The 26,222-nt window shown below is 48.8% G+C and overlaps 2 protein-coding genes across 9 annotated transcripts in view; one reads left to right on the top strand and one right to left on the bottom strand.

The window, feature by feature from the left end:
- The window catches only part of PDE4A (phosphodiesterase 4A), a 36,986-nt gene extending 34,668 nt beyond the window's left edge, over positions 1 to 2,318 (top strand). For all 4 annotated transcript variants that reach the window (XM_037153932.2, XM_037153931.2, XM_037153933.2 and 1 more), the window contains one exon: positions 198 to 2,318. In XM_037153932.2, the coding sequence (XP_037009827.2) occupies positions 198 to 875 (678 nt within the window). In that variant the 3' untranslated portion in view covers positions 876 to 2,318. The remainder of the gene's footprint in view (positions 1 to 197) is intronic.
- Positions 2,319 to 15,332: 13,014 nt separating this feature from the next.
- Positions 15,333 to 24,073, bottom strand: KEAP1 (kelch like ECH associated protein 1). Of its 5 annotated transcripts, none has more exons than XM_053658436.1 (7): positions 23,711 to 24,072; positions 21,926 to 22,154; positions 20,986 to 21,671; positions 18,267 to 18,952; positions 16,662 to 16,867; positions 16,207 to 16,383; positions 15,333 to 16,064 (listed from the first exon to the last, which is right to left on the bottom strand). In XM_053658436.1, the coding sequence occupies exons 3-7, from the start codon at positions 21,622 to 21,624 to the stop codon at positions 15,898 to 15,900; spliced, it is 1,875 nt and encodes a 624-aa protein (XP_053514411.1). In that variant the 5' UTR covers positions 21,625 to 21,671; positions 21,926 to 22,154; positions 23,711 to 24,072; the 3' UTR covers positions 15,333 to 15,897. The 5 variants fall into 5 exon arrangements, with proteins under 5 accessions (XP_053514411.1, XP_053514410.1, XP_037009840.1 ...); XM_053658435.1 differs by lacking the exon at positions 23,711 to 24,072 and adding an exon at positions 23,303 to 23,410; XM_037153945.2 differs by lacking the exon at positions 21,926 to 22,154 and having other exon boundaries at positions 23,711 to 24,073.
- Between the last annotated feature and the right edge of the window lie 2,149 nt (positions 24,074 to 26,222).

Below are 26,222 nucleotides of genomic sequence, written 5' to 3' on the forward strand. Positions count from 1 at the left end.
GCAGCCCAGTCCCCGGCTGGGGCGTGTGCAAGAGGCAACCAGTCAGTGCTTCTCTCATACATCAGTGTTTCTCTCTCCTTCCTCTCTCTCTAAAAATAAATAATAAAATCTTAACATTTTATTAGATGCCCCAGCATGGCAGTGCCGCCTGTACCAACGAGCCACCAGTTTATTATGCCTTCTTCTCCCTCCCCCAGGTGGGTTTCATTGACTATATTGTGCACCCGCTGTGGGAGACATGGGCTGACTTGGTCCACCCAGACGCCCAGGAGATCTTGGACACATTGGAAGATAACCGGGACTGGTACTACAGTGCCATTCGGCAGAGCCCATCACCACCACCCGAGGAGGAGCCAGAGGGGCCAGATCACCCACTTCCACCTGATAAGTTCCAGTTTGAGCTGACACTGGAAGAGGAAGAGGAAGAGTCATCCTCTGCCCTGGGTGCAATCGAGGTGCAGGAATTATTCGTGGCCCAAGATGCATCCCCAGCTGAGGAACTGTGGGAGGTCGATGGCCAGGACGTGTCCACAGAGTTGGAGGTAGATGAAATGTCCTTGACACAGCAAGCAGACAGTGTGGCAGCGGGCAAGGACGAGTCCACATCCCCAGACGCGTCTGTGGGTGCTGTGGGCTGCAGCAGCCCCCCTGCCCTGACTCCTGAGAGCCCCACTCTGCCTGCCTTGAGGACCCCGCGCACTCCAGAGGCGGCCCCGGGCCTCCCGGGCCTCCCCTCCATGGCAGCCGAGGTGGGGGCCCAGAAAGAGCATCAGGCTGCCAAGAGGGCGTGCTGTGCCTGCACAGGGACATCGGGCGAGGACACACCCACGCTCCCAGCCCCTGGTGGGTGGGGGTCTGCTGGAGCCCCGACCTGAGCCCCGGACCCTACACCCTTTTGCCCTCCCTTCCTCCTTTCACCATCATCATCCCCCAGCTGCCTCCTTCACTGCCTCAAAGACTCTTGGGCCTCTTAAGAAAAAAGAAAACAGAAAAGTGGGTTTTTTTCTCTTTTCTTTTTTTCCCCTCTCCCCCCACCCCCAGCCCCACCCATGAGGCCGCTTTTTGGAGGTGGGGCCTGGGGAAGGAGGGGCTGAGGTCCTGGAAGGGGTTTTATTTTTGGAATTTTCATTGTTACATTTTTAGAAAAAAAAAGAAAAAAAGAAAAAAAAACCAGGATGAAACACAGCAACTGTAGATGCTCCTGTTCCCGGCTCCCCTGGTCCATCTCCTCCTCCCCACCCCCCCTCTCAGGTCCCAGGCTCAGTCTTCCAGCCTCTGTGGGTTCTCCACCTGGGCCCACGCTGGTGTAAGATCTCCTTCCAGGCTCTCCTGAAGTTTGGAGGGTTTCTAGAATCCAGCCAGGAATAGCCATTCTGGGCAGTGGCCCGGTGGGGGAGAGTCACTGTGAGAGGCCCCAGCTCTAGCCCCTCTCAGGCTCACTGCCCACCCCCCTCCAGAAGTCTTCCGCCTCATTTTGCACAAACCTGGCAACACTGACTTGGAAGGGCATGAGAATTCTTAGGTTGCTGGCAGGAGAGGGTGCTGGAGGGCCATTCACACCACCAGCCTGGGGTCTGGGCTTTGAGGAGGGCTGAGCTCCCTCTGCTTGCCAACCCTTTTCCCTTCCACGTTGGGTTTCCTTTGAATTTTATCCATCTGGGGGGACATCTTTGAGCTGCACCCCCTTCTTCCAGCTGCTTCTCCTCTTGTTTCTGCCTTAATGATTCCCACGGCCATAGGAGAGGGTTGCAGTGGCTCCCACCTGCACCTTGGGTGGGGCGGGGCCAGGCCCGAAGCCCCCATCCTAGGCGCCCCCCCAGCATTTTCCTGCCACCCTCCCCAACCCGTTGCCCTAGGAGGAAGCAATAATGGTGTACACCTACATTCCCTTCCTGGGCATCCCTTCCCACCCTGGCACCAAAGTCATTTCTCCTTTGTCCCACCTTGCCAAGCCTCCCTCTCCCCCCTAACTATTCCCCCCACCCTCAGCAATATGACAGACAGATGCAAGACCATTTTTCTCCAAGCCATGGGGGACTGTTGGGAAGGAAAGACCCCCTCTTCCCCCCACCCCCATATGTCCCTTGGCCTGGTTCTGCAGTTGGGCAGGGCAAGGGCCTGTCTCATTGCCCCGACTTGTCCAGTTCTGAGCACACGGTACTGTAGCCTCCCTCTCCCCCCAGCCTGCCATCTGTCTATCCCACTGGGGAGTATACTCTCCCCGACCCTCATGATACTGTACAGGGTTCATTTTTGTAGTGAAAGTAGTTTCTGTCCTAGCTGGCAACCGGGGTGGGCCTTTTTTTGTTTTTGTTTTTTCTTTTTTTTTTTTTGTACATACTGTAAGGTTTGTTTGTAAATTATTCTACAGAGGCAAAAAGGGAAAATAAACTTGCCATCCCTGGCTGACCCGGTCAGGGGAAGGAAGGGTGGGGATCTCCCAGTGGGAGAGTCCCTATGCCTGCTGTATTATACAAACTGTACCATAGACCCCAAAAGTGTGGGCTCAGTGCTGTTGTTTGGTGGGGAGTTAGTTCATCTAGGGGGTGAGGGCTGAGCAGAGCCTGTCCCTCCCCCTGCCCCAGGGCTGGGTGGGACTGGCTACAATCCAGATGGACTATCCCACCCCCAATCAGGGCTCCTCTACCCAGGGAGGTTACAGAGGACCCCTTGAGTGTTGTCCACTCTGACGATCAGTCAGTCCATTGATCGAGAATCACTCCTTCGATTTGTCTTCAATTAAACCAAGGCTCTCACCGATCTTCCTGGCTGATGTGCCTTTCTTGTTCTTCAGGTGCGCCTCTCCTGCACTGCTGGCCTGGGCTGGGAGGTGAGGGGAAGGGAGGCTTCGACTCTATTGCTCAAGTAGATAGAACTTGAGGGGGTTGCAGTGAGCTTGGGGGAAAGCAGCTCCCAGACGTGGACCAGATCCTGGCACGGGGGACTCCCGGTTGTGAAATAAAGGTTGATACCATGCAGTCTTTGGAAGCCAGCAGACCCTTGCTGGCTTCTCCCATGTAGAACATGTCTGATGCAACACGTGGGTCCTTCTGGAATCTCAAAGTCACCCCTGGAAACCTCCAGGAGGCCTGATTGACACCTTCACCATCTGGCTGTCAGGTCATGATAAAAGGTCTCGGGTCAAATTCTGCTGTGTAGACATTAAACTTGATATCCAGGCACAAAAGAATTTACAACTGAATTCCCAGCATTCATCCATGTTGGTGCTGCAGTCTTCACGTTGTGTGTAAACAAAACCTGGAAACCTGAGTATTTTAAAGGCAGGATTCTGTGTTGCTTTGGGCCTGTAAGTCTTACGGGTGTCAGGCAGGCTGAATACTCCAAATTAACTACTGGACACAGAACAGGCTTGGGTTATAAACTCTGTTTTCTGACTTGTACATACAAGGTTGGGGAGTGGATGAGTCTCATATTTTAACCAATTCACATATTTTAATAGCGTTAATTCCACCCATGGGAGCCCCTTTTCCAATCTTTATCAGGCTAATTAACAAACCCCTGACTTCACCAAATGGTGCTGACATTCTCTACGCTAATGAGCAAAACTTCCCAGGTGGATAGAGATGCTGATAGCGGAAGTGTTTGTGATGTGGCTGCCTCTGGGGTATAAGGAACAGATACATAAACACGGTGTTTAAGGTTAAGCACTGTGGGGTCGGTAGATGTACATATTACAGCAGGTGTCTTCTGAAACAAGATGGTGGCAGCTTCCTTGCATCTTAGGAAAGGTTGACTCACCTACTTACTCTGCCATCAGTCACTAGTACCAGGGACTAGTTTGGATCCCAGGTCTAGGTATGTGCCCTTGGGTGTGATCTCTCTGACCTTCAGTTATCTCATCTTTAAGACGAGATAGAAATCTCAGATTCACCAGGTCATTCTTGAGCAGGGTTGTCCAGTGAAACCTCTGTGATAATGGGAATGTTCTACTTCAGTGCTATCAACACGGTAGCCACTCACTACATGTCACTATTGAGTTCTGGAAATATGGCTACTGCAACTGGGGAACTGAGTTTTAATTTTCCTTCATGTTAAGTAGCCACATGTAGCCAATAGCTACTGAATCAGACTTCAGAGTTCTGGAACTTAAGTGAGAGAGTAAATATAGAGGATTAAGTGCATACAAAGGTTCACCTGTTTGACTGTGACTTAAAGACTCACAGTAGCCCTGGCTGGCGTGGCTCAGTGGATTGAGTGCGGGCCTGTGAACCAGACGATCACAGTTCGATTCCCCGTCAGGGCACATGCCTGGGTTGCAGGCCAGTTCCCAGCAGGGGCCAGTTCCCAGCGGGGGATGCACCAGAAGCAACCATACATTGATATTTCTCTCCTTCTCTCCTTTCCTTCCCTTCTAAAGATTAAATAAATTAAAAAAAAAAAAAAAAGACTCACAGTAGATATCCTGGGCCCAGAGAGGAGGAGCAAAGCAAAGCTGGAAAACTAACTAGAAATTTCCAGGGAATCTGAACTTTGTGAACTTTGTGCAGGAAGCAAAGAGGAGACCCAACTGTTTCCCCAAGGGCCTTTCAAAGGAAGATCGGAGAGAGGGTATCAGGCTGGGGCACAGGAAACAACAGTGCTACCTAACCCTGGGCTGCCAGAGATGGCCAGGTGAGCCCAGGTTAGCCTTCTTACCCCAGGTTTCAGTTTCCTTGAGTGTAAAAAGACAGGTGTGATGTCCCAAATGCCCCCTGTGTTGGGACAAAGTTGACAGGCTGAGAATATGGGTCAAAGGTCAGAGGTGGCATGTGATCACCACCAGCTCTTTAAAATCCTCCTGCTGGGGAGTTCATTTTTCCTCACGCAAAGGTGATCACCAAGGGCTGGGAGACCCTGAACTCTGAACAGGATTGGGGATACTGGGGGAGGGGTAGAGGCAGTTAATGCTCTGAAGTCGACATCAGCCATTTTGCAGGCTACCTGGTCTTCAGCAAATTGCTCCACCTCTTCCAGCCTTTCCAGCGCTACGAACTCATTAGGAATATTTTATTCACTCTCCAGCAACCCTTGAGGTATGTACGAATATAGGCTGTATGTTGCAGATGAGGAAAGAGGCCAAGACGTGATCTCACAGCATTGGGAAAATTCAGGGAAATGAGGCCGGGACCTCACTGGGGGCCCAGGGCCTGTTCCACAATGATAGTTACCCAATACTTTTTATATCATTACTGCTCTTTTATTTCACATGCACAAAATCTTGAGTCATGGGTAATATTTCTCCCTCTTTCACAGTATAAAAATATAAGGAAGTACAAATGAAGAGCACTTTCCTTTTTTTATCTATTTGCAAATAACAAATATATGAACTATTCTGAAGTGAGCAAACACTTTCATAGCTTGTTAGTGCTATCAGCAGCTGGCACACAGCTTTCCAGGAGTGATCTGACAATATTTATCAAAAAACATAACAACTGTAGCCCTGGCCAGGTGGCTCAGTTGGTTGAAGCGTTGTCCTGTATACCAAATTGTTGTGGGTTTGATTCCCAGTCAGGGTCCCTACTGAGGTTGGGGGTTCAATCCCCAGTTGGGGCGTGTACAGGAAGCAACCCATCAATGTTTCCCTCTCACATCAATGTTTTGCTCCCTCCCTCTCTCTCTAAAATCAATTTTTTAGAAAACATATCCTTGGATGAGAATTAAAACATAAAATCATTTAAAAAAATTTTAATGTAACAACCGTGCATGCATTTTGACCTAGCCATTGCAGTTGGATGTAACCTTAAGATGTGGGTACAAAATGTCCATTCTACTGTTGGTCAGAATATTGAAAAATTTATTAAAGACCCAGATGTCCAATCTAGGAAGTCATTAAATTAGGCTCCCTATTATTACAGAATAATATGCAGCCATTAAAAACAATGAGATGAGCCTATATTTAAATGACAAGATGTTTACCATGAGAAGGACAAGTTTCAAAATGTTCTGCATTACATGATCCTACTTAAAAACACTATGTATATAGAAAAGGCACCTTGTTCATCTAAATATTAACAGTTCTCCAGTGGTGGGATTAAAAGAGATCTGTATTTTCTGTTCTGTAGCCTTAGATATTTTCTGAATTTTAGCAAGTGAGCATGCATTACTTTTATAATCAAGAGGAAAGTTATTTCATAATTAGAAGAAATAAGAGCCAGTGGTTGTTCTCTGGGAGCCACAAAAGCATGGTAGGTAAACACAGAGGCTCTGGATTCAGCTAGCCTGGGTTCTAGCTCCGACTCTGACAGTTAATGACTGGGTTAGTCATTAAGCAGGTTACTTAACGGCTCTGTACCTCAGTTTCCCTCATAAAATGCAAATATATACTGGCTACGGTTTACCAGTGGCCACGTGCCAGGCACTTAATTCTCACAAGAGTCTATAAAGTAGATACTATTATTATAAAATGGGTTATAGACCTTCCCTAAGATTCCTGACCGCAAGAGATAAAAGCCTCAAGACAAAGAACCCAGCACCATTCCCCTGCCTTTCTTCTCCCCGCTCCCGCTTCTTTCTTCACAAGCATGAGTCTCCTAAACTCTAAGGCAATGAATGGGCAGCTGGCAACCTGCCTCAGGCTAATCCCCTGAACCCGTCTCCAAAGCCTCTTTTCTCTGACTTCCGGGCGAGATAAGACAGCCCAGCCTAGGCTCTTCTGTTGCTTCTCCTATGCTAAATCCTTCCTTGTTTTACTGTCCTCAGCTTTAATAAATGTATCCTCATAGGTAAAAAATAAAAATAAAAATGGGTCATAGACACAGGTTGCCAACCTATGGGAACTGGAGGCTCCAGCGCCCCTAAAGTAACTCGGAGGAACTACAGCAGGACCAATAAGATGCGCAGGCGCAGACTGGGCAGGAGGCGTGGTGGGGACAGGAGGTAGGTTTTTCCCAGCACTGTGATTGGTGGGCCCGTGAGGGGCGGCTGCTTCGCCTTTAAACACCAGGACCCTGGAGGAGGACCTCTGATTGGAAGTGAGACTACTCAGAAAGTTGAGGTTACCTGACGTCACTCCCTTCACTGAGAGTGACCCCAGTGTCTTTCCCACTTTCTTAGGGGAACCTTAACATTTTCCGCTTTTCCTGAGAGTAACCTGACATCATTCCCCCTTCTTGAGGGTACCACCTGACGTCACCCCTTTTTCCTGAGGGTGACCCATGAGCCGTCCACTTTTCCCAAGGAGGACCCAGCCTCCTCTCTCCCTCCTGAAATGAACCCTTGCAGCGTCTCTTTCTCCTGAGAGTGATGACAGCATCGTCCCCACTTCCTTAGGGCACCCTGGCCTCGATTGCCCTTCCTGAGGGGACCCTGGTCTTAGTTCCCTTCCTGAGGGGAACTCTGGCATTACCTTCTCTTCCTGAGGGGTCCCTTCCCTTGTCTTCCTAAGTGGACCCCTGCTTATACCCGCTTCCTCAAATGTGCTCAGTATTGTTCGTCCTTCCCGAGAAGCAACCTGACACTGTCCCCCACTTTCCTGATGGTTTCCTATCATTTCTATCCCCACACCCTGAAAGGACCCATCACCCCCTTTTCTCTGAGGGTATCCCCTTCCTTCTTTCCAATTTGAGGTGCACCCCTGCACAGACTTCAGTGGTTCCCATACATATGAGAAGTCCCAGAGTCCCCTCTCGCACTCCCCTTTCCCAGTTGGGGAGATGGTTAAGCAAGGCTCAAATCACCCTCAGAGTGTTGGCAGGCTGGGGGCTGGGGGCCAGTGACACTAGCTGATAAAGGAATGCATTACGTTATGTGAGAAATCATTTAAGGAACTGGGGCTGTTTCTCCTAAAATGAAAGCTACAGGAAGAAGCTTCCCTTAAAATATTTATCAAGTACTTCTCACAGTCTTTGACATTAGGTACTTACTGAGTGATTGGAAATGTGTGGAACAATCACCTGGAACAGGTGTTACTTCATTCTGTGATGTCTTAAGAGATCTGATGGTAACAGATGGAGGGAGGTCAAAACAGGTTTTTTGTGTTGAACTGAAATCCTAATGGCTGAGTGCTTTACTCCTGCACAGGGCTGGCGAGATCCACACCCTTGGAGAAGCATCTGGAAGATTTGGCTGGTTCCATTTGATCCCAAAAATGTTTCGCATACATCCATTGTGACCCAGAACTCATCTACTTAACATTCAAGTATGTACAAAGCTCTTATTGTGTGCCAGTAAATGGTGAACAAAACAAAAAACAGAAGAATAATTATGAGTATGAAGCAGACAAATGCATCATGACTTCTGCAAGCTAATTTTTCTTAGAGCACTTGTCAGGCTTTCTGGATGTATGTTAATGATATGCAAATACCTGTCTGCCTAGTGGGCTGTAGACTGCTGGAGGGCGGAAGCCAGGTCTTCTGCTCCCAACTGTCTGTGCACTGTGCCTGGCATGTGGTAGGCACTGAAGTATTTGTTGTTCCTTCCCTAACTCTTCACTTGGCGAATCCCTAGAAACTGGGAGATGGCCAGGGAGAGTGAAATATGAAAAATAAGAGGCAGACAAAGCCCTATAGATGAAAGAGACCACACATGCAAAAGCCGAGACTTGAGAAAGGAGCATCAATTCCTTGGTTAACGCAATTAATTTTTCCTGATCCTCAGGCTGAGAGCAAGTGAAAACAAAAAGGCCCCCGAAGTCAGCATCAGGCTGCTGTTTCAAATTTCCCACCAAACTTGTCTAGATCAGCTGATTAAATCCCTGAGGGGCCTGGGATATGTAGTTTGAAAAGTGTTCCTGCTTAAACTGTGGCATAATAAAATCTAAGTTACAACCCTGAGGTGTGGAGGTGGTGGTGAATTTCACAGGAGGGAGAAGTCCTTTACTTAGGAAGCTTCCGGGATGCATTTGCAGTTGTATTTGATTTATGAAAAATATAGTTTCCCCAAAAGTTTTAAAGAATGCTAATTTAAAAAATAAGAACAACTGAAGGTCAGGGGCATTCTACACCCTGGGACCCATCCAATCTTGTTCCTTTTCTAACTTTCTTTCTCTGGAAATAGTTTCTCTTTTCACACAGAGGCCCACAAGAGGGTGCTACTCTCCTTTTAGACCTAACTTTCTGTATCTGCCCTGAAGGTCACAGGGAGCTACAAAATCATCATAAAATAAAGTAGATGGGTTGGTGGAAGTACAGATTTTTCACCAGTGATGAGAGCCAGTACGTAACTGAACGTAATGCAGGTAAAGGGTTCTGAGGACATTAATGCTCTCTTTATCAGTCTAACTTTAACAACTTTAATAAATCAGATTAATGTTAGCTACTTAGGTTGCCATCTCATTCCTAGTCAGCAATACTACATTTATTGTATTTTTACTATATTAGCCAGGTGCTAGGTACCAATATTATCACCATTTAACAGATGAGGAAAGTGAGGCACAAAAAAGATTTGCACTAAGTGCTAGATACGTATCTCAACCCTAAATCTGTTGACAGAAATGTATTATTTTTTAAGAATTATTTGTTTTTAAATATTTTATTTATTTATTTTAAAATATACTTTATTGATTATGCCATTACAGTTGTCCCATTTCCCCCCTTCATTCTCCTCCACCCTGCACACCCCCTCCCACCCACATTCCCCCCTTTAGTTCATGTCCCTGTGTCATAGTTATATGTTCTTTAGCTTCTACATTTCCCATATTATTCTAACCCTCCCCCTGTCTATTTTCTACCTACCATCTATGCCACTTATTCCCTGTACCTTTTCCCTCTCTCTCCTCCTCCCACTCCCCTGTTGCTAACCCTCCAGGCGATCTCCATTTCTCTGGTCCTGTTCCTATTCTAGTTCTTTGCTTAGTTTGTTTTTGTTTTTGTTTTAGGTGTGGTTGTTAATAACTGTGAGTTCGTTGTCATTTTATTGTACATGTTTTTTATCTTCTTTTTCTTAGATAAGTCCCTTTAACATTTCATATAATAGGGGCTTGGTGATGATAGAGTCCTTAACTTGACCTTATCTGAGAAGCACTTTATCTTCCCTTCCATTCTAAATGAAAACTTTGCTGGATAGAGCAATCTTAGATGTAGGTCCTTGCCTTTCATGATTTGGAATACTTCTTTCCAGCCCCTTCTTGCCTGTAAGGTCTCTTTTGAGAAATCCGCTGACAGTCTTATGGGCACTCCTTTGAAGGTAACTCTCTCCTTTTTTCTTGCTGCTTTTAAGATTCTCTCCTTATCTTTAATCTTGGGTAATGTAATTATGATGTGCCTTGGTATGTTCCTCCTTGGACCTTGGAAATTGAACCTTGGGTTCAATTTCACTGGGACTCTGAGCTTCCTGGACTTTCTGGAAATCTTTTTTTTTTTTTTTTGCCAGATTGGGAAAGTTCCCCTTTATTATTTGTTCAAATAAGTTTTCCACTTGTTGCTCTTCCTCTTCCCCTTTTGGTACCCCTATAATTCGGATGTTGGAATATTTAAAGATGTCCTGGAGGTTCCTAAGCCTCTCCTCATTTTTTAAATTCTTGTTTCTTCATTCTTTTCTGATTGGATGTTTCTTTCTTCCTTCTGGTCCACTCCATTGATTTGAGTCCCTGTTTCCTTCGCATCACGATTGGTTCCCTGAACATTTCCCTTTACTTCACTTAGCATAGCCTTCATTTTTTCATCTAATTTGCAACCAAATTTAACCAATTCTGTGAGCATCCCGATTACCAGTGTTTTGAACTATGTGTCTGATAGGTTGGCTACTTCTGCGTCACTTAGTTGTGTTTTTTCTGGAGCTTTGATCTGCTCTTTCAGCTTAGGCCATTTTTTTTTTTTTTGTCTTGATATGCTTGTTACGTAATGAGAGGCAGAGCCTTAGGTGTTCACCAGGGCAGAGCAACCCAGTTGCTGGGTTTTGATGCTGTATGTGGGGCAGGGGTCCAAGAGGGAACAATGGTGCTTGCTCTGCTCTCTGCTGGATTTCAGTCACTTCCCTTGCTTCCCATGAGTAAATTGGGCTCTTCTGGTGCTGATTCCCATGTGGGTGGGTTTGTGTACGTCCTGGGACCCTGTGGGTCTCTCCAACGAAGTCTCCTGGAGACTGGGAGTTTCTTCTGGCACCTCAACCCCCACAGATGTTTTCAATCGGTGTTTTGAGGCTTTATTTCCCTGTGCTGGGACCCTGGGTTGAGTGGTCTGTCTTGCTCCCCAGTTTCGCCTGGTTTATTTGCCCATGAATGTGGGACTGCCTGGTCCACCAGCTGCCTTGTGTGCCACACTCCTCCACAATCCGACACCTCACTGGGTCCACTAGCCACCGCTTTGCTGAGACCCCTCTCTGCCCAGCTGCCCTACTCCGCCCCTCCTACCGGTCTGTATGACTGTGCCTACTTTAACATCTTGGTTGTTGCACTTCCCCATAGTTCTATTTTCTGTCAGTACTGGTTGTTTTTGTTTCTAAATTGTTGTTGTCCTTATTTTGGTTGTGTGAGGAGGCACAGTGTGTCTACCTATGCCTCCATCTTGGCCAGAAGTCTCTATTTATTTTTAGAGAGGGGGAAGAGAGGGAGAAGGAGAAAAACATCCATGTGTGGTTGCCTCTCACACGCCACCTACTGGGGACCTGGCTCACAACCCAGGCATGTGCCCTGACTGGGGATCGAGCCAATGACCCTTTGGTTTACAGGCCATCACACAATCCACTGAGCTACACTAGCCAGGGTTCTAATGTATTATTTTTTATTTCCTTAAATTCTATCTTCTGCAGCCCTGGCTGGTGTGGCTCAGTGGATCAAGAGCTGGCCTGCAAGCCAAGGGGTCCGCTCAATTCTCAGTCAGGGCACGTGCCTGGGTTATGGGCTAGGTCGCCAGTGGGGGGCACATGAGAGGCAACCACACATTGATGTTTCTCTCCCTCCCTTCCCCTCTGTCTAGAAATAAAATCTTAAAAAAAAAATTCTATCTCCTGCAATATATATTTCCACTAACATTTATATTTTAAAACCAGAATACACTCCCAAAGGAGAAGATATTCATTGATTCAGTGGCACAATGGCTTGTACAATGGCTTGTACAAGCAAGGGACTCTTTACGTTCAGAACTACAGTGCCTTTCACTGAGCTGAAAGGCACATTAGACAACAACCACTTCACTGAGATGGGGAGTTACTTGTTCACTGTCACCATGAGTCCATCCTGTCTCACTTTCATTTTCATTATCTCTTTCTATACTGGAGTTTTCCCTAAGCTCATAAATATGATGTCTTCTGAATCTTACCAGCAGAACTCCATGAACCCTTTGTTCCTCTCTAGCTGTCATTCGATCTTTCTCTGCCTCACATAAACATCTCAAAAGAGATGTTCCTTCCTCAGCTTCCTTCACTGACTCGGTGTTGTCTCCTTGGCAACAGTGCCTTTTCTTAAGAGGCACAAAATAAATATTTATCAAAAGAATCTATTGCTTTACACTTACTATTCTTCCAAAGTGGCTCTCAGTAAGGTTACTTCCAATTGCCAAATCCAGTGGGCATTTGAAGGTCTCCATTTTTCTGAATCCCTTTGCATTTAATAGTGTGGTTCCTTAAAACATTTTGTGCTCAACATTTTCTCTACCTGGCTTCTAAGACACCATACTTTTCTTTAGTTCTCATACTTTACTGCTGCTGTTATGTTTCCATTGCCATCTTTCTTACTGCTCATCTACTCCTTAAATGTTGCTCAGCTTGGCCTTGAACCTGTTGTTCTTATCCTACATTGCATGTCTCAAAGTTTGCTCCCTGAACAAGTGGCATCAGCATCAACTGAGAACTTGTTAGAAATTCAACTTTTTGGCACTCACCTGCTGAATGAGAGACCTCTGAGAAGTTCACCTATTTATGATTAAAAAAACTATAATAGGGAGCTTTCTGAACTTAATAAAGTTTCCAGCAAAACTTAAGGCATAGCCCTGGCTGGTGCGGCTCAGCTGGTTGGAGCTTCATCCGGTATACCGAAAGGTCACAGGTTGGATTCCTGGTCAGGGCACACATCTAGGTTGTGGGTTTGGTCCAGTCAAGGCGCGTAGGAGAGGCAACTGATCAATGTTTCTCTCCCTCTTTCTCCCTTCCTTCCACTCTCTCTAAAATCAATGACCATGTCCTCAGGTGAGGATATAAAAAAAACAACAACTTATGGCATAGATAGCAGAAAATCTTTTGGCAAACATCAGATTTAATAACTTATAGTTGCCTTATAGTTTAGGAATAAGACAACTATGCTCACAGTTTCCACTACTAATCAACACCGCGCAGAAGGTCTTCGCTAAGAGTAAGATAAGAAAAAGAAATGAGTGGGTAACTATTGGAAAATGACATTACACTATCATTACTTGCATGTGATTTGGTTATCTTCTGAAAAATAAACAAAAGTAGTAGAATTAATAAGGGAATTCAGCAAAGAGGTGAGTGGAAATCAACATACCTATATCAACAACTTTCATATGCATGAAAAAACACCAATTTAAAGGATCCAAGAGTAAAGATCCCAGGGACAATAATAACAAGACCTTATAAAATTCCCATAAATAAACACATTGCAAGCCTTTTGTGGAGAACTTAATATTAAGTTTCTGGAGGATGGCAAAGAAGATTCCACTAAATACACTGATATATTAAGTTCATGAATGGAGAGATCTGATATTGCAAAAATATTATCTCCCCCAACTCAATAATTTTAATGCAATTTAATCAAAATGTCCATTTTCACAGAATTTCATTTTTTCATAGGAAATAATAAATATGCAATAATAACCCACACTCTTTCTTTTTTAAGAAAAAATGGAGCGGGCAGGGGACTTGCTCTATCTACTTGCTCAGAAGGTGTCCAAATACAAGTTTGCAGATAAGAAACTTCACCTGACTGCTGATACCTAAAAAGCTTTACTAAATCAGTTATATCTGACCTCTCTGGAAGGAAATTCAAATCTGGGGTAGGTGGTGTAGCTTCTAAAAACTGCATTACATGTAAATCCCGTCTCTAGATTAGATCACTGTTTCCGGAACTTTTACTGCTATACACGTTGACCACACGGGACCTCTTTCATATCCATTCTCACAAACAGTGGTACCGCATGTTGTGACAGAGAATGGCTGCTTTGGTGTACTCTGCAAGTTGAATTTGAACTCCACCACTTAGTGCAAGTGACCTTGGGAAAGTCTCTTCTCTGAACCACCATTTCTCACCTGTAAAGAAGTCAGGCTTATGCTTCCTAGCTGAGAGCACTACTGAGGACTAAATAATGAGCCGAAACACTTTATAAATGCTAAAAGGTTATCTAGGTATCAAGTTTACGATTCCTAGTCCTCCCCATCCATTCAGTGCAGCCAACATAGATTTATTTCCTTGTTACATAAAGACCCTGGACCAGAACCAGAGAACTGGGCACAACTAAGGTAGCCTTCAGAGGAACTGAGTGAGTAAAGCTGCAGAGATGGGCGCTACCAGGTTTTCCTTGGAAGGGAAGGAATCAATGTTTCTTCTCTAAGCTACTTAAAACAACCTGTGAATTCCCCCATATAGGCATACCTCATTTTACCCTGCTTCCCTTTATTGCACTTTGCTGGTATTGCATTTAAATAAAATTGATTGATTGATTGCTTTTAGAGAGAGAGGGAGAGAGAAAGAGGAAGAGAGAAATGTGGATGCGAGAGAAAAACATCGATCAGTTGCCTCCTGCACACGCCTGAACTAGGAATCGAACCTACCACCTTTTGGTTACAGGACAATGCTCCAGCTGAGTCACACCGGCCAGTACTGGTGTTTCATTTTTTACCAATTGAAGGCAAGATCCTCCACCGGCAAAGACTCATGACTCACTTTATTCTGGTGGTCTGGAACCAAACCCACGACATCTCTGAGGTGTACTTGTCAAGACCACTTGCATTTTTCCATTCTCCACCCCACATACTGCCTTCACACATGTTGTTCAGACAAGACCAGGCCATTGAGCCCTTTGCTTCCTAGCTCAGAGCCCTTCGTCTAAGAAAATTCCCGAAAACCTCTTTGTTCTTTTTAATTACCAGGCACTTCAATAAGAGAAAAGGCTCAGTCTGATGCTGAAGTGCACTAAAATGAGCAGATAAATTTTTGCCAAATCTGGAAAGCATGTTGGGATGGTTTGCCTTAAAATATAAACTGTGCACACATATGAAATTAATCTCTTGGCGCCCTGGGAGATGTGTCAGGAGTTAGGTCATTGTCTTCAAAGCAGCCCAAAGTGACAAAGTGAGCCCTGTGTCTTGCCTACGGGGAGAAAGATGCCCTGCAGATGAGAGGCGATGAGCGGAGATAGCTGGTTTCACATCAAAGACTTGAGTGCATTTCAGGAGAAGAGTCTTTTCTGTCCTTGGGTTTGAGATCTCAAGCTGAGAGTCCAGGGTAGAAGACACTAGTTAGTTTGTTCTTTATTTTCATTGGAAAGTTACAGGGTTACTTAACAAAATGAATATCCAGGACAAAGATATCCAGTGGTCTATGTACAGGCCCAGCCCAGGGTCCACACCTCCTGAAGGGTCTCACCCCCAATGCCTCAGTTGGCTTCTTCTCAGGCCCCTAGGAACCAATCACAAAGCCACAGGGAACAAAAACCAGCCTGACCTCAATACCTGCTTTCACCCCAAAGGGAGGTGGCAGCTGCTACCCTGGAAGCCAGGCCTAGCCCTGGGGCGGTGGGTGTGGGGTTTTCTCTTGCAGGAGCTCACCCTCTAGCAACCCCATCCAGGCATTCTCTCGGACATTTCTGGGACTATTTTGATGGGCTCCTGGGTTCCCACTCTGGTCTTCTTTTTTTTCAAGCAGTCATTTTAACACTGAGGCATTCCGGCCTCACATCCTCAAGGACAAGCATTTGCTCTGTTGCTTTTCTTTTGTCCCCATTTTTGTACAAAAATGACAATACTCTTGATGAGACCATTTTTTGCTCAAGAAAACCAAACTTAAATGGTTCAACAGGTACAGTTCTGCTGGTCAATCTGCTTCCGACAGGGCTCCATGGTAACAGCGACGCCCACCCCACTCCGGCCAGATGTCATGCGGGTCACCTCACTCCAGGTGTCGGTGTCAGGGTCGTAACACTCCACACTGTCCAGGAACGTGTGACCATCGTAGCCTCCTGCAGAGAGGGCAGAGGGGAGAGTCAAGGCCTTCAAGGGTAGGAGAAAGAAAGAAGAGGAAGAAACCACAAAAAAACCCGCCTACAGTGATTCAAGCCTGCTTAGCCTTCTTCACCCAGGGCCCTACCCCCAGGGCCTCACCGAGAACGTAGATTCTCCCCTGGTGCACAGTAATCCCCAGGGCACTCCGCCGATGCTTCATGGGAGCCACGAAAGTCCAGGTCTCTGTCTCCACATTGTAGCGCTCCACACTGTTCAGCTGGTCCTGACCGTCATAGCCCCCCGCGGCATAGATGCTGTTGTGCAGGACGCAGACCCCTAAACCACACCACAGCGAGGGTGACTCCGGGACCCAGCCTGGAGGGCCCCAGCCACCACCGTCTTGGGGGATCCTCCCCTCCTCCCTCTCCCAAGGGACCTTTCAGAGACAAAGCCAGGCAAGAGGAGCTTGGATTCTGTCAGAATCCAGCTCTCCTGTGTGTACCACAGGGTTAATCAAGGTGGGAACAAGAGGCCTCACCCAGGCCTGGCCAAATTTCACTCTCAGGGATGGGAGGTTCCTCCTCCATGGTCCCCTGCCCTCGGCCCCCACCCACCTGCCCCACTTCGGATGGTATTCATGGGGGTGATCATTCGCCACTCATCTCTCTCTGGATAGTAACACTCGGCTGAGTTGAGGCGGTTCGTCCCGTCAAAGCCCCCGACGGCATAGAGCAGCCGGTTGAGAACAGCCACTCCCACCCCAATCCTTCGGGTCAGCATTGGGGCCACCAAGTGCCACTCGTCCCGCTCTGGCTCATACCTGCAAGGGCATAATAACGATGACAACAACAATCACAGCGGACCCTCAAGGAACACTTCTAAGTCCCACTATTCTGCTAGCTCTTGGTGTACTAGTGCTTTAATCCTCGCAATTGTTCTCCAAGGCACGAGTCATCAGCCGTTCCATTTTCAGATAAGGGAACTTAGGTTCACAGCAGTCATGTGCTCGAGGTCACACATGCATATCTGTTGGACCCTGACAGCTGCAGCAAACCACTGCCGGGCCGTGCTGAGCCTTACGCATGTTACCTCACCAATGCACCAGCCTAGTGGGGCAAGGGGGTCCTCATTAGTGTCCACCCCTCTTCAAAAATAGTAAGATGAGCCCTGGCTGGTGGGGCTCAGTGGGTTGAGCGCCAGCCTGTGAATCATAGGGATGGCAGTTCCATTCCCAGTCAGGGCACATGCCTGGGTTGTGGGCCAGGCCTCCCGGCTAAGGCAACCACACACTGATGTCTCTCTCCCTCTTTTTTTCCATCCCTTTCTCTGAAAATAAATAAATATTTTAAAAAATAGTAAGATGTAGGCACAGAGGGGTGACCTCAGGGACACCAAAGAAGCAGTGCAGCTGGAGTCAGACCCAGCTCTCTCAGACACCAGAACCCCATTCTAACAAGGCTACCTCCCAGGATGGTTTTTCTCAGGGTGTGATGTCAGAGGTGGGTCTGGGCAATTCTGGTTCATGCATGTGCTCCTGGAGTAATTAACAGTGTCCCTTTCTTTCTCAAAAGCGGTCTGTTAAGGGTGATGCATCATCCCATTGCCCTGTTCACAGATCACATGCATTAGAAACCTCTGGGGTATTTGTTTAAAATTCCCAATCCCCAGCCTCGCTCTAAACCCACCCACCAGTGCCATCTCTGCACCTCCAGCAGTGGCCTGGGGAGCTTGTTTCAGCGAGTTCTCCAGGTGAGAACTATATCCTGGATCACACTTCTGGAAGAAGAGAAAGCAGAGCAGTAAGCTACGCCAAAGTCAAAAGCCCAAAATGCTTGGCCTCTAATCTTAGGGTCCCTACGCACAGCTGTGCAGACTGTGCACTGCACCAGGGCACGACATCCTGGGGAGCCCTTTCCACATACCAGGCCTCATACATCTGTTCGAACAAAATTAGCACATTACACCAATTTCAAACTGACGGAACTTTTTCCAGGTCTGCACAAAGGAGCAGTATGGTTTTATGATGGCCCTGTAAGCAGTTCCCAGGCCCAGACACATCATCCAAGGTCACCACCATAAACAGCCCAAGAGTTTAGCTTTAACTTGAGGCTTCTCCCCCTAAAAGCAGGTAGCAGAGATAGGACTCAACAATAGGGGGAATCCCCAATGCCAATGACTCAGGACCCTCTGAGCCCACCCCCTCTGGCCCTGCTACTCACCTCTCCACACTGTTGTGGTGGATACAGCCATGGGAGCCACCAACAGCATAGATGTGCCCATCGATGACCCCAACCCCGATTCGGTTGCGTGGCACGCTCATGGGAGCACAGGGGGACCACTGGTTGGTCATGGGGTTGTAGCAGTCCAGAGCATTAGAGTCGGTGTTGCCGTCGGGTGAGTTGTTTCGGCCGCCCACGGCATACAGCAGCCCGCCCACCACGCAGCCTGCTAGGCCACTGCGAGGCACCTGCAGGTCTGCCAGCCGGAGCCATGTGCCATCACTGGGGTTGTAGGCCTCCAGGTAGCTGAGTGACTGGCGGAAATAGCCACCAGCAGTGTAGATGAGCCGGCCCACCTTGGGTGCCCGGCAGGGCATCACTTGTGTGGGCTTGTGCAGGGTGAGCTCCTGGAAGATCTTGACCAGATAGTCCTTGCAGCGGGAGTCTGACTGCAAGATCTCGCACTTCTGCAGCTGCATCTGCAGAAAGTGGGGTGTGAGCGAGTGGCAGCGCACAGCCCGCAGCAGCGCCTGAATGTAGAAGCGTCGCTGCTCACAGTCGTACTTGACCCAGTTGATACAGGCATGGAAGACTTCAGACTCGCAGCGCACATTCAGATCATCCCGGCTGATGAGGGTCACCAGCTGGCAGTGGGACAGGTTGAAGAACTCTTCTTGCTTGGCCACCTGCAGAGGGTGTTAGTGTGACAGGCTGACTTCCACATCTCCCCCCAGTGTCTCAATTGGCAGTATGACCTTGGACAAGTCACAAAATGTGTCTCTGACAATCTCAGTTTCCTCATCTGTAAAATGGGAATTTGAATGGTATGAACCTCATTGGTTGTGAGGATTAAATAAGTTAATACTATGCGCCAGGCATGGAGTACATAAGTACTCAGGTAAATGGGAAAACACACAATATACCAATGCCTTTTTGTATAATTTTTTGTAAGAACATTATCTTTTATGCCCTGGTGGGTGTGGCTCAGTGGATTGAGTGCCAGCCTGTGAACCAAAAGGTTACCAGTTCGATTCCCAGCCAGAGCACATGCCTGGGTTGCTGGCCTGGTCCCCATTTGGGGGAGTCCAAGAGGCAACCAACTGATGGTTCTCTCACACATCAATGTTTCTCTCCCTGTACTTCTCTATCCCTTCCCCTCTCTCGAAAAGAGTAAATGAAATATATTTTTTAAAAAGAACATTACCTTTTTTTAAATGCAATTATTTTTTCAAAAGGGAAGAATGACTAAAAAGGAGTAACAATAGAATAGTCTAGAAAGAGCCCTGGCTGGTATAGCTCAGTGGATCGAGCACTGGACAATGAACCAAATGGTTGCCAGTTCAATTCCCAGCCAGAGCACATGCCTGGGTTGTGAGCCAGGTCCCCAGTAAGGGGCACATGAGAGGCAACCACACACTGATGTTTCTCTTCCTCTTTCTCCCTCCCTTCCACTCTGACTAAAATAAATAAATAAATATTTTTTAAAAAAAGAATAGTCTAGAAAGAAAAAGTGCAGGCTCTAGCCCTGACTGCCGTGGCTCAGTGGGTGGGGCATCATCTTGCAAACGGAAAGGTTGCCAGTTCCATGTCTGGTTAAGGCACATGCCTGGGTTTCGGGACAGGTCACCATTTGGGGTGTGTGATAGGTAACAGATGGATGTTTCTCCCCCACGTTAATGTTTCTCTCCCTTTCTATCTCCCACCCTTTCCCTCTGCCTAAAAATAAATAAAATCTTTTTTTGAAAGTTGCAGGCTCTGAAGAAAGCAGCCTGAGTTGTAATTTTGGCTCACTACTTTCTAACTGGATGACTTTGGGCAAAATGTCCCATACCTTCATTTTCCTCCTCTGTAAAGGGGATTATACTAGTAGCTCAGTCGGGCTACTCCGAGGACACAAAGGGCCCCGGGCAAATCCTTCCTGTCAGGCACTGCCTTATATAAACAGACCCATCAGCAGGTCATCACTGTTCTGAAGCCCCAAGCCCACGCAATCCCTTCAAATAAACACTGCAGAGCAGTGGAAGATTCCTGCTCAAAGACCACCTTTCTGGAAGCCACTGGTTCTAATGCCAGAGTTCCTCAGGACAACTGGTCAATCCCACATATGGTAGAGAGGGAGGAAGAGAAATGTCAACCAGCCACTGAAGGAGGATTTTTAAATACTTCCAGGAAGGCTTTCCAAAGCATACTTCCCCCTGAATTAGGAAGATTCAGTGATTTAAAGATGGAAATCGCTTAGAACAGAGGCTGGCCCACAGCAAAGGCTCAACAAGCACTCATTATTTCTATTCACACTTCCTCCACCTAAAAATGAAAATGAAACCAAGAACATAGGATGATGCTTTATGGATCAAAGAAAACACATGTACAGGTCGTATCTGCAGTTGGCAGCATGTTGTGGGTGCTCAGTGAATATTCGCTGACTGTCTGAGATGTTGGGCCCTGCTCTGCACACCCAGGGTTGAGCTGCTGTCCTGTTTGCTGCACCCTGTCCGCAGCCTGGACCCCAGGGAGACCGGGTAGCCCAGATGCCCATGAGGGTCTCACTTGCCTCAGCTGGTTTCCTAATCAGTCACCCTGGATGTGTAGACTAGAAGCTCAGAGCTCCACTCTTCTCCAACTCCTTGCCTTCACCCTTCATATCTCAAGAGAGACGTTGATGATTACCCGTGGTCCTTGGTCCTTAGATACCACCCTCATGTCCCCTCCCCCAACTCACCTCCCCGAAGTGCATGTAGATGTACTCTCGGGCGCGCTGGTGCAGCTCAGCACAGCCAATCTGCTCAGCGAAGTTGGCAATGCCAATGGCGTTGCTGGGATCCAGCTGCTGTACCAGGAAGTCACTGCAGGCACGAACAACGCTGTCGATCTGATACATAACAGCACCGTTCATGACATGGAGCACACACTTCTCGCCCATGGAGATGGAGGCTGTGTAGGCAAACTCAATGAGACGCTCCATGACCTTGGGGTGGATACCCTCGATGGACACCACCTCCATGCCCTGTTCCCGTAGCCCATTGGTGAACATGGCCTTGAAGACAGGGCTGGATGAGGCTAGAACCACCTTGTGGGCCATGAACTGTGCAGCCGGTGCGTCCTGATACTTGACCTGCAGTGTGACATCGCACAGCTGCTGGCTGAGCCGCAGCTCATTCATGATTCCGAAGGCCTGCTTGGTATGGTCCTCCAGCGTGTAGCTGAAGGTGCGGTTGCCATGCTGGGAGGGGGTCACTTCTGCCTTGCATTCGGTGGAGGCGTACATCACTGTGTCCCCTGCACCCTCAGGGCGCTGCGACCTCAGGGGCAGGAATCGTGTGCGGGCCCCAGCCCCGCTAGGCCTGGGTTCCGGCTGCATGGGGCTCCAGGCGACAAGGGACAACACCACCACTGACACTCAGAGGCCTGGAGGAGGGAGAGCACAGGGCTGGGGGCAGGGCCTGGGTCCAGGCCTCCTTTTTAAACATAAAGTGACTCCTAGACCAATTTTCCTTGCCAAGCCCAAGTGAAGCACTGTCCATTTGTGCTTGCTAAATGTCCCATAGCCTCACTAACCCAAGAATCCACCTTAAAACATGTCAGATGATGTCCCTCCCCCTGCTCAGAATGCCCCCACAACTCCATTGAGCACAAAGAGTAAAACTGAACTCGTCAGTGACCTGCAACGCCCTCCACAGTCAGCCTCTGTCCACCTCTTCCCTTTGTTCACTCTCTGTTCCGGCGTTTGCAGACCTTCTCTTCCTACAGCATGTCCAGCTCACTCATTCACCTCACCAACACGTACTGAGCAGCTGCTGTGTGCCAGGCACTGTTCTAGATACCAGGGCCACAGCAGCAACCAAGACAGACATAAACTGTGCTGGAATTGACAGCTGGGGAGGGAATGGCCTAAAATAAAATAAATAAGAAATTGGAGCCACGAAGAAAATGACAACAGCATTGTGACAGAATGACTTGGGAGCAGTTACTTTAAAACCGGTCTTCCAAGCCTCAGCTGGAGCTGAGACAAGGAGGAACAAACGAAAGGGATGGGGGTGGGAGTTCACAGGGAACAGAGAGTGAGAAGGCTCAAAGGCAGAACTAGAGACAATCTGGAGAATCAGGGAGGAGTGTTATGAGAGAGAATGACAACAGATGGGAGGGTTTTCCATGAAACCTGTGGAGTCTGGAAAGTCAGGGCATGAGTTCTGTTTTGAAAGGTCCTGCTGGAAAAAGATGGAACCTGTAAGAGGGTCCCCAGGTCCTCCATCTTATCTTTCTGGGGCTCAGCTCGGAGTCACCGCCTGGTTTTATTTCCATCACTGCACTTGTCAGAAACCAAAATGAGCTTCTTTGCTTGCTTGTGAGGGGTGACCTGTTCCTCTAACCCTCGGTGCCTGCACTTCAGAGGGCGTGAGCCCTGTGTAGGTCAGGGTTTTATTCCCCCCTCTCACGTGCCTGCCCCACGTCTCATCTCACCTGGGACCTAGCACTGCGCAGGGGTCAGTAAACTGTGGCTGGCTGATTGCCCCCTCCACTGTGCCTACCACAGCACCCTCATCCACCGGGCCCAGGGCACCGCTTGGCCACCTCTGCCCGGCCAAGGCCCAGGACTGTCTCTTGGACTTTGGCCAGTCAGCGGTGCCCCCTGGGTTCCGGGCACTCACAAAGCGCTAGGTGGGGGAGTGCGCATGCCCCGTCTGAGCCGCCACCAAGGCCTGGAGAAGGGAGGAAGTGACCCCACCGCGGCCTCTGGACTGCCAGCCCCAGGACGCAGATGAAGCCCCCCAACGCCCCGGGGTCCCCAGGCCTCTGTCTGAGCAGCGCTCCTTGGGCCTCTTGTCCGACTTGCGTCGCTCCCGACTTGGGCCGCCACGCGAGTCCCGCCGTCCAACAAAAGGACAGGACTTGAGCCGCCCACTCCTGGCCCTCCGCAGGGCCACGGGGACCCCCAGGCAACCGAGTGGGCCGGGCCGGGTCCGTCGATCCCAGGGCACAGCCGCAGGAGCGCTCCCGGCCCGCCGTGCCCGCAGCCTGGGCGCAGGCCGCTCACTCACCCTGCCATGGCCGCGCTCGGGCTCCGCCTCCGTCGCCCAGGCCCGGGCTCCTCCATCGCTGCGCGCGGGGGCGGGGGGGAGGCACGGAGTGCGCGCGGTCACCGTGACTAAGCAGAGCCCGGCGCCGACTGTGTCAGAATAAAAGTCCCGCGGACGCGGGCCTCCTGTGGCTGTGTTGGCAGTAGGGCGACTTCCCGCTCCCCCACCCCGCCGCCGTCGCCAAGCTGCACAACCCGGCGCAGTGATCAAAGCGTCAGTCTTTGCAGCCCGGCAGGGTCAGGGGCTGCAGCCCTTGGCACACCAAGCCGCGTGGTCAGGGCCGCGGGAAGTAGAACCTCCGGTTCGAGGCCCGGCGCACCCCTACCAGCACCTGGCATCGGTGGACACCCTTCTGTGTCGCGCGCTTACCTTGGCCCCCCTTGTTGCCCAGCTAGCTTTCGCTGCGGGGCAGAGATGCCCGGGACTGGGCCGCGGCTACGGGCACCGTGGCGACACCCGCCCTCCGAGGGGCCGCGGCTGGGCAGCGGACCTCTCCGGCCTAACTTTCGCTGTCGGGGACTGCAGGCGCTTCTTCGATCCCGGGAACTCCGCTCCGGGTGGTCAAGGCCTGCGGGGTCGCAGCCGTCGGGTGGGGGGCGGCCTGGGGACGCCAGGGAAGGAGGAGAGAAGAGGGCGCGGAGGGGAAGGAGCTGAGATTCCCCGCCCTTGGGCGAGGAGCTGGGCGTCGGGCGAGGGCGCACAGCCAGGAGGGCCCGGCCCCGTTACCCCTTTACACGGTCCCTTCCTCCGCCTTATTTCATCTCAGCGCGGGGCTGCTCTCCACCACCACCTGCTCTTCGTCCTTTCACTCAGGCCTCACGGTTCAGTGGTGGCAGGATTCAGCCAGAAGTATCAATCTAGCTGGGGTTCCCTTGTTTTTTAGTTTTAGTTACCGCCAATCTAGAGGCTCGTGGAACTCTTCTGTGGGGGTTCAAACCCTGGCTCTGCCACCCTCTAGCTGTGTGCGGGTGGGACTGTAACTTAACCTCTCTATGCTTTAGTTTCCTCCCACTGAATGAAATGATAGTGCTAGCACCTACCCGCTGGGAGAGCTAAATGTGAATGCCCAGCAAATGTTAACAATTGCTATTTTTTATGGCAAGGGATGCTGATTGGCCATTTATGCTGCTTATGATATAAAATTAACTTTTAAATAAATGGACTTAATGGAGATAGATATAGATATAGATGATATAGATATAGATGATACAACTAAGTGAATAATGGGAACCCTAGACTGAACAGATGTTGGTCTAAGAAAAGATTCGGCAAGTCTCCAGAGTGAATTTGGAGGATTCAAAACCCTTGCCCAGAGTTTGGGATTAAATCCGCATATGCCCTGCCTGGTGTGCTCAGTGGATCGAATGCCAGCCTGTGAACCAAAGGGCTTGCAAGTTCGATTCCCATTCAGGGCACCTGCCTGGGTTGTGGGCCAGGTCCCTGATTGGGGGCATGTGAGAGGCAACCGGCTGATGTTTCTCTCACACATCTTTTTTGTTTCTCTCCCTGTCTTTTTCTCTCCCTGTCTTTTCCCCTCCATTCCCATCTCTCTAAAAATAAATACGTAAAGTCTTTTAAAAAAATGTGCTTGGAGGATAGGATGAGGTTCCCCCCTCCCCGCTTTCACCACTTTCTCAGTTGCGTGAGTCTTCCGTCCTGGGCCACTCCAGAAAAGGACAGTACAGCACAGTCTTCAAATACAAGGAGTGGCCAAGGCTGTGGGGGAAAGTCTTACCCTCTTCCAAGTAACCTCTGTTACCTCAGAATCAAATCTGTAAGCCCTGTGGCCCAGCAGTGCCACCTGTACAGACTTGGCCAAGGTGCACTTGCACACAGGAGGAGTGTGTATGTACATGAGGTGTGTGCTGCAGCATGGCGCATAAAGACAAAGGATTGGACTCAATTCACATATCCCTCCACAGGGCCCTGGTGTACTAAGTGGTGGCACATCCATGCTGAAAATACTGTGCAGTCAGTGAAAAGGAGCAAGGCATTTACCGTATGAATATTTACCTCAATGTTTCAAAGTGTTATTTTTTAAGAAGAAAGAACAAGTGCTATGGACTGAATTGATAGTTTTATACGAGGTCATGAGGGTGGGGATCTCATAAAGGGGTTAATGCCCTCATGAGAAGAGACACCAGAGCCCTGGCCAGGTGGGTCAGTTGGCTGGAGTATTGTCCTCATACACCAATGGGTCGGGGCACATACTTGGGTTGTTGGGTTCCACCCCTGGTTGGGACACATATAGGAGGCTGCCTATAGATGTTTCTCTTTCTCTCTCCCCTTCCTCTCTCTCTGAAATCAAGAAATGTATCCTCCAGTGAGGATTTTAAAAAAGAAGAAGAGGCACCAGGGAGCTTCTCGAATTCTCTACAACATGAGAGCACACAGCCAGAAGGTGACTCTCTGCCAGCTAGGAAGGGAGCCCTCACCAGCACCCAGCCATGCCGGCACCCTCACCTTGGGTTATCAGCCTTCACCTGTGAGAAATAAATTTCTATTATCTCAGCCACCCAGGCTATGGCAACCTGAGCAGACTTCGGCAGCCAGACAGTACAAAAATCTGTAGAGGGGCAACAGTTTCCAAGATATACTATTAAGTGAACAAAGCAAGATGCATAGCAGAGCAATGCTAAAACTGTGTAAAAAGAGAGATGATATATTTACATTTTGGCTCATTTATTCACAGAATAGCTCTGGAAGTTTCCCAGGAATCCTCACAGTGATCGTGTCCAAAAAGGGTAACTAGTGCTTTTTGAATTTTGTGAAATGTGAATAAGTTAATAAATCTAACACCACAGGTCATTAAACCAAATGAATAACGGGGTGAGCCTCAGGATCCCCTGGAAGATGAAAGGAGCCTGGGGTCGGGGGCACC

The sequence above is a fragment of the Artibeus jamaicensis genome, unplaced genomic scaffold, assembly GCF_021234435.1.
Source record: "Artibeus jamaicensis isolate MK-2021 breed Jamaican fruit bat unplaced genomic scaffold, CSHL_Jam_final scaffold_537, whole genome shotgun sequence".
NCBI lineage: Eukaryota > Metazoa > Chordata > Mammalia > Chiroptera > Phyllostomidae > Artibeus > Artibeus jamaicensis.

Bases quoted from the DNA above. Each gene is read 5' to 3' on its own strand.
- KEAP1 (XM_037153945.2), bottom strand. From the start codon at position 21,624: ATGCAGCCGGAACCCAGGCCTAGCGGGGCTGGGGCCCGCACACGATTC. The intron at 16,868-18,266 runs GTGAGTAGCAGG...ATGCCCTTGCAG, and splicing joins CACCACAACAGTGTGGAGAG to GTATGAGCCAGAGCGGGACG. The intron at 16,065-16,206 runs GTGAGGCCCTGG...CCCTCTCTGCAG, and splicing joins GGGGAGAATCTACGTTCTCG to GAGGCTACGATGGTCACACG.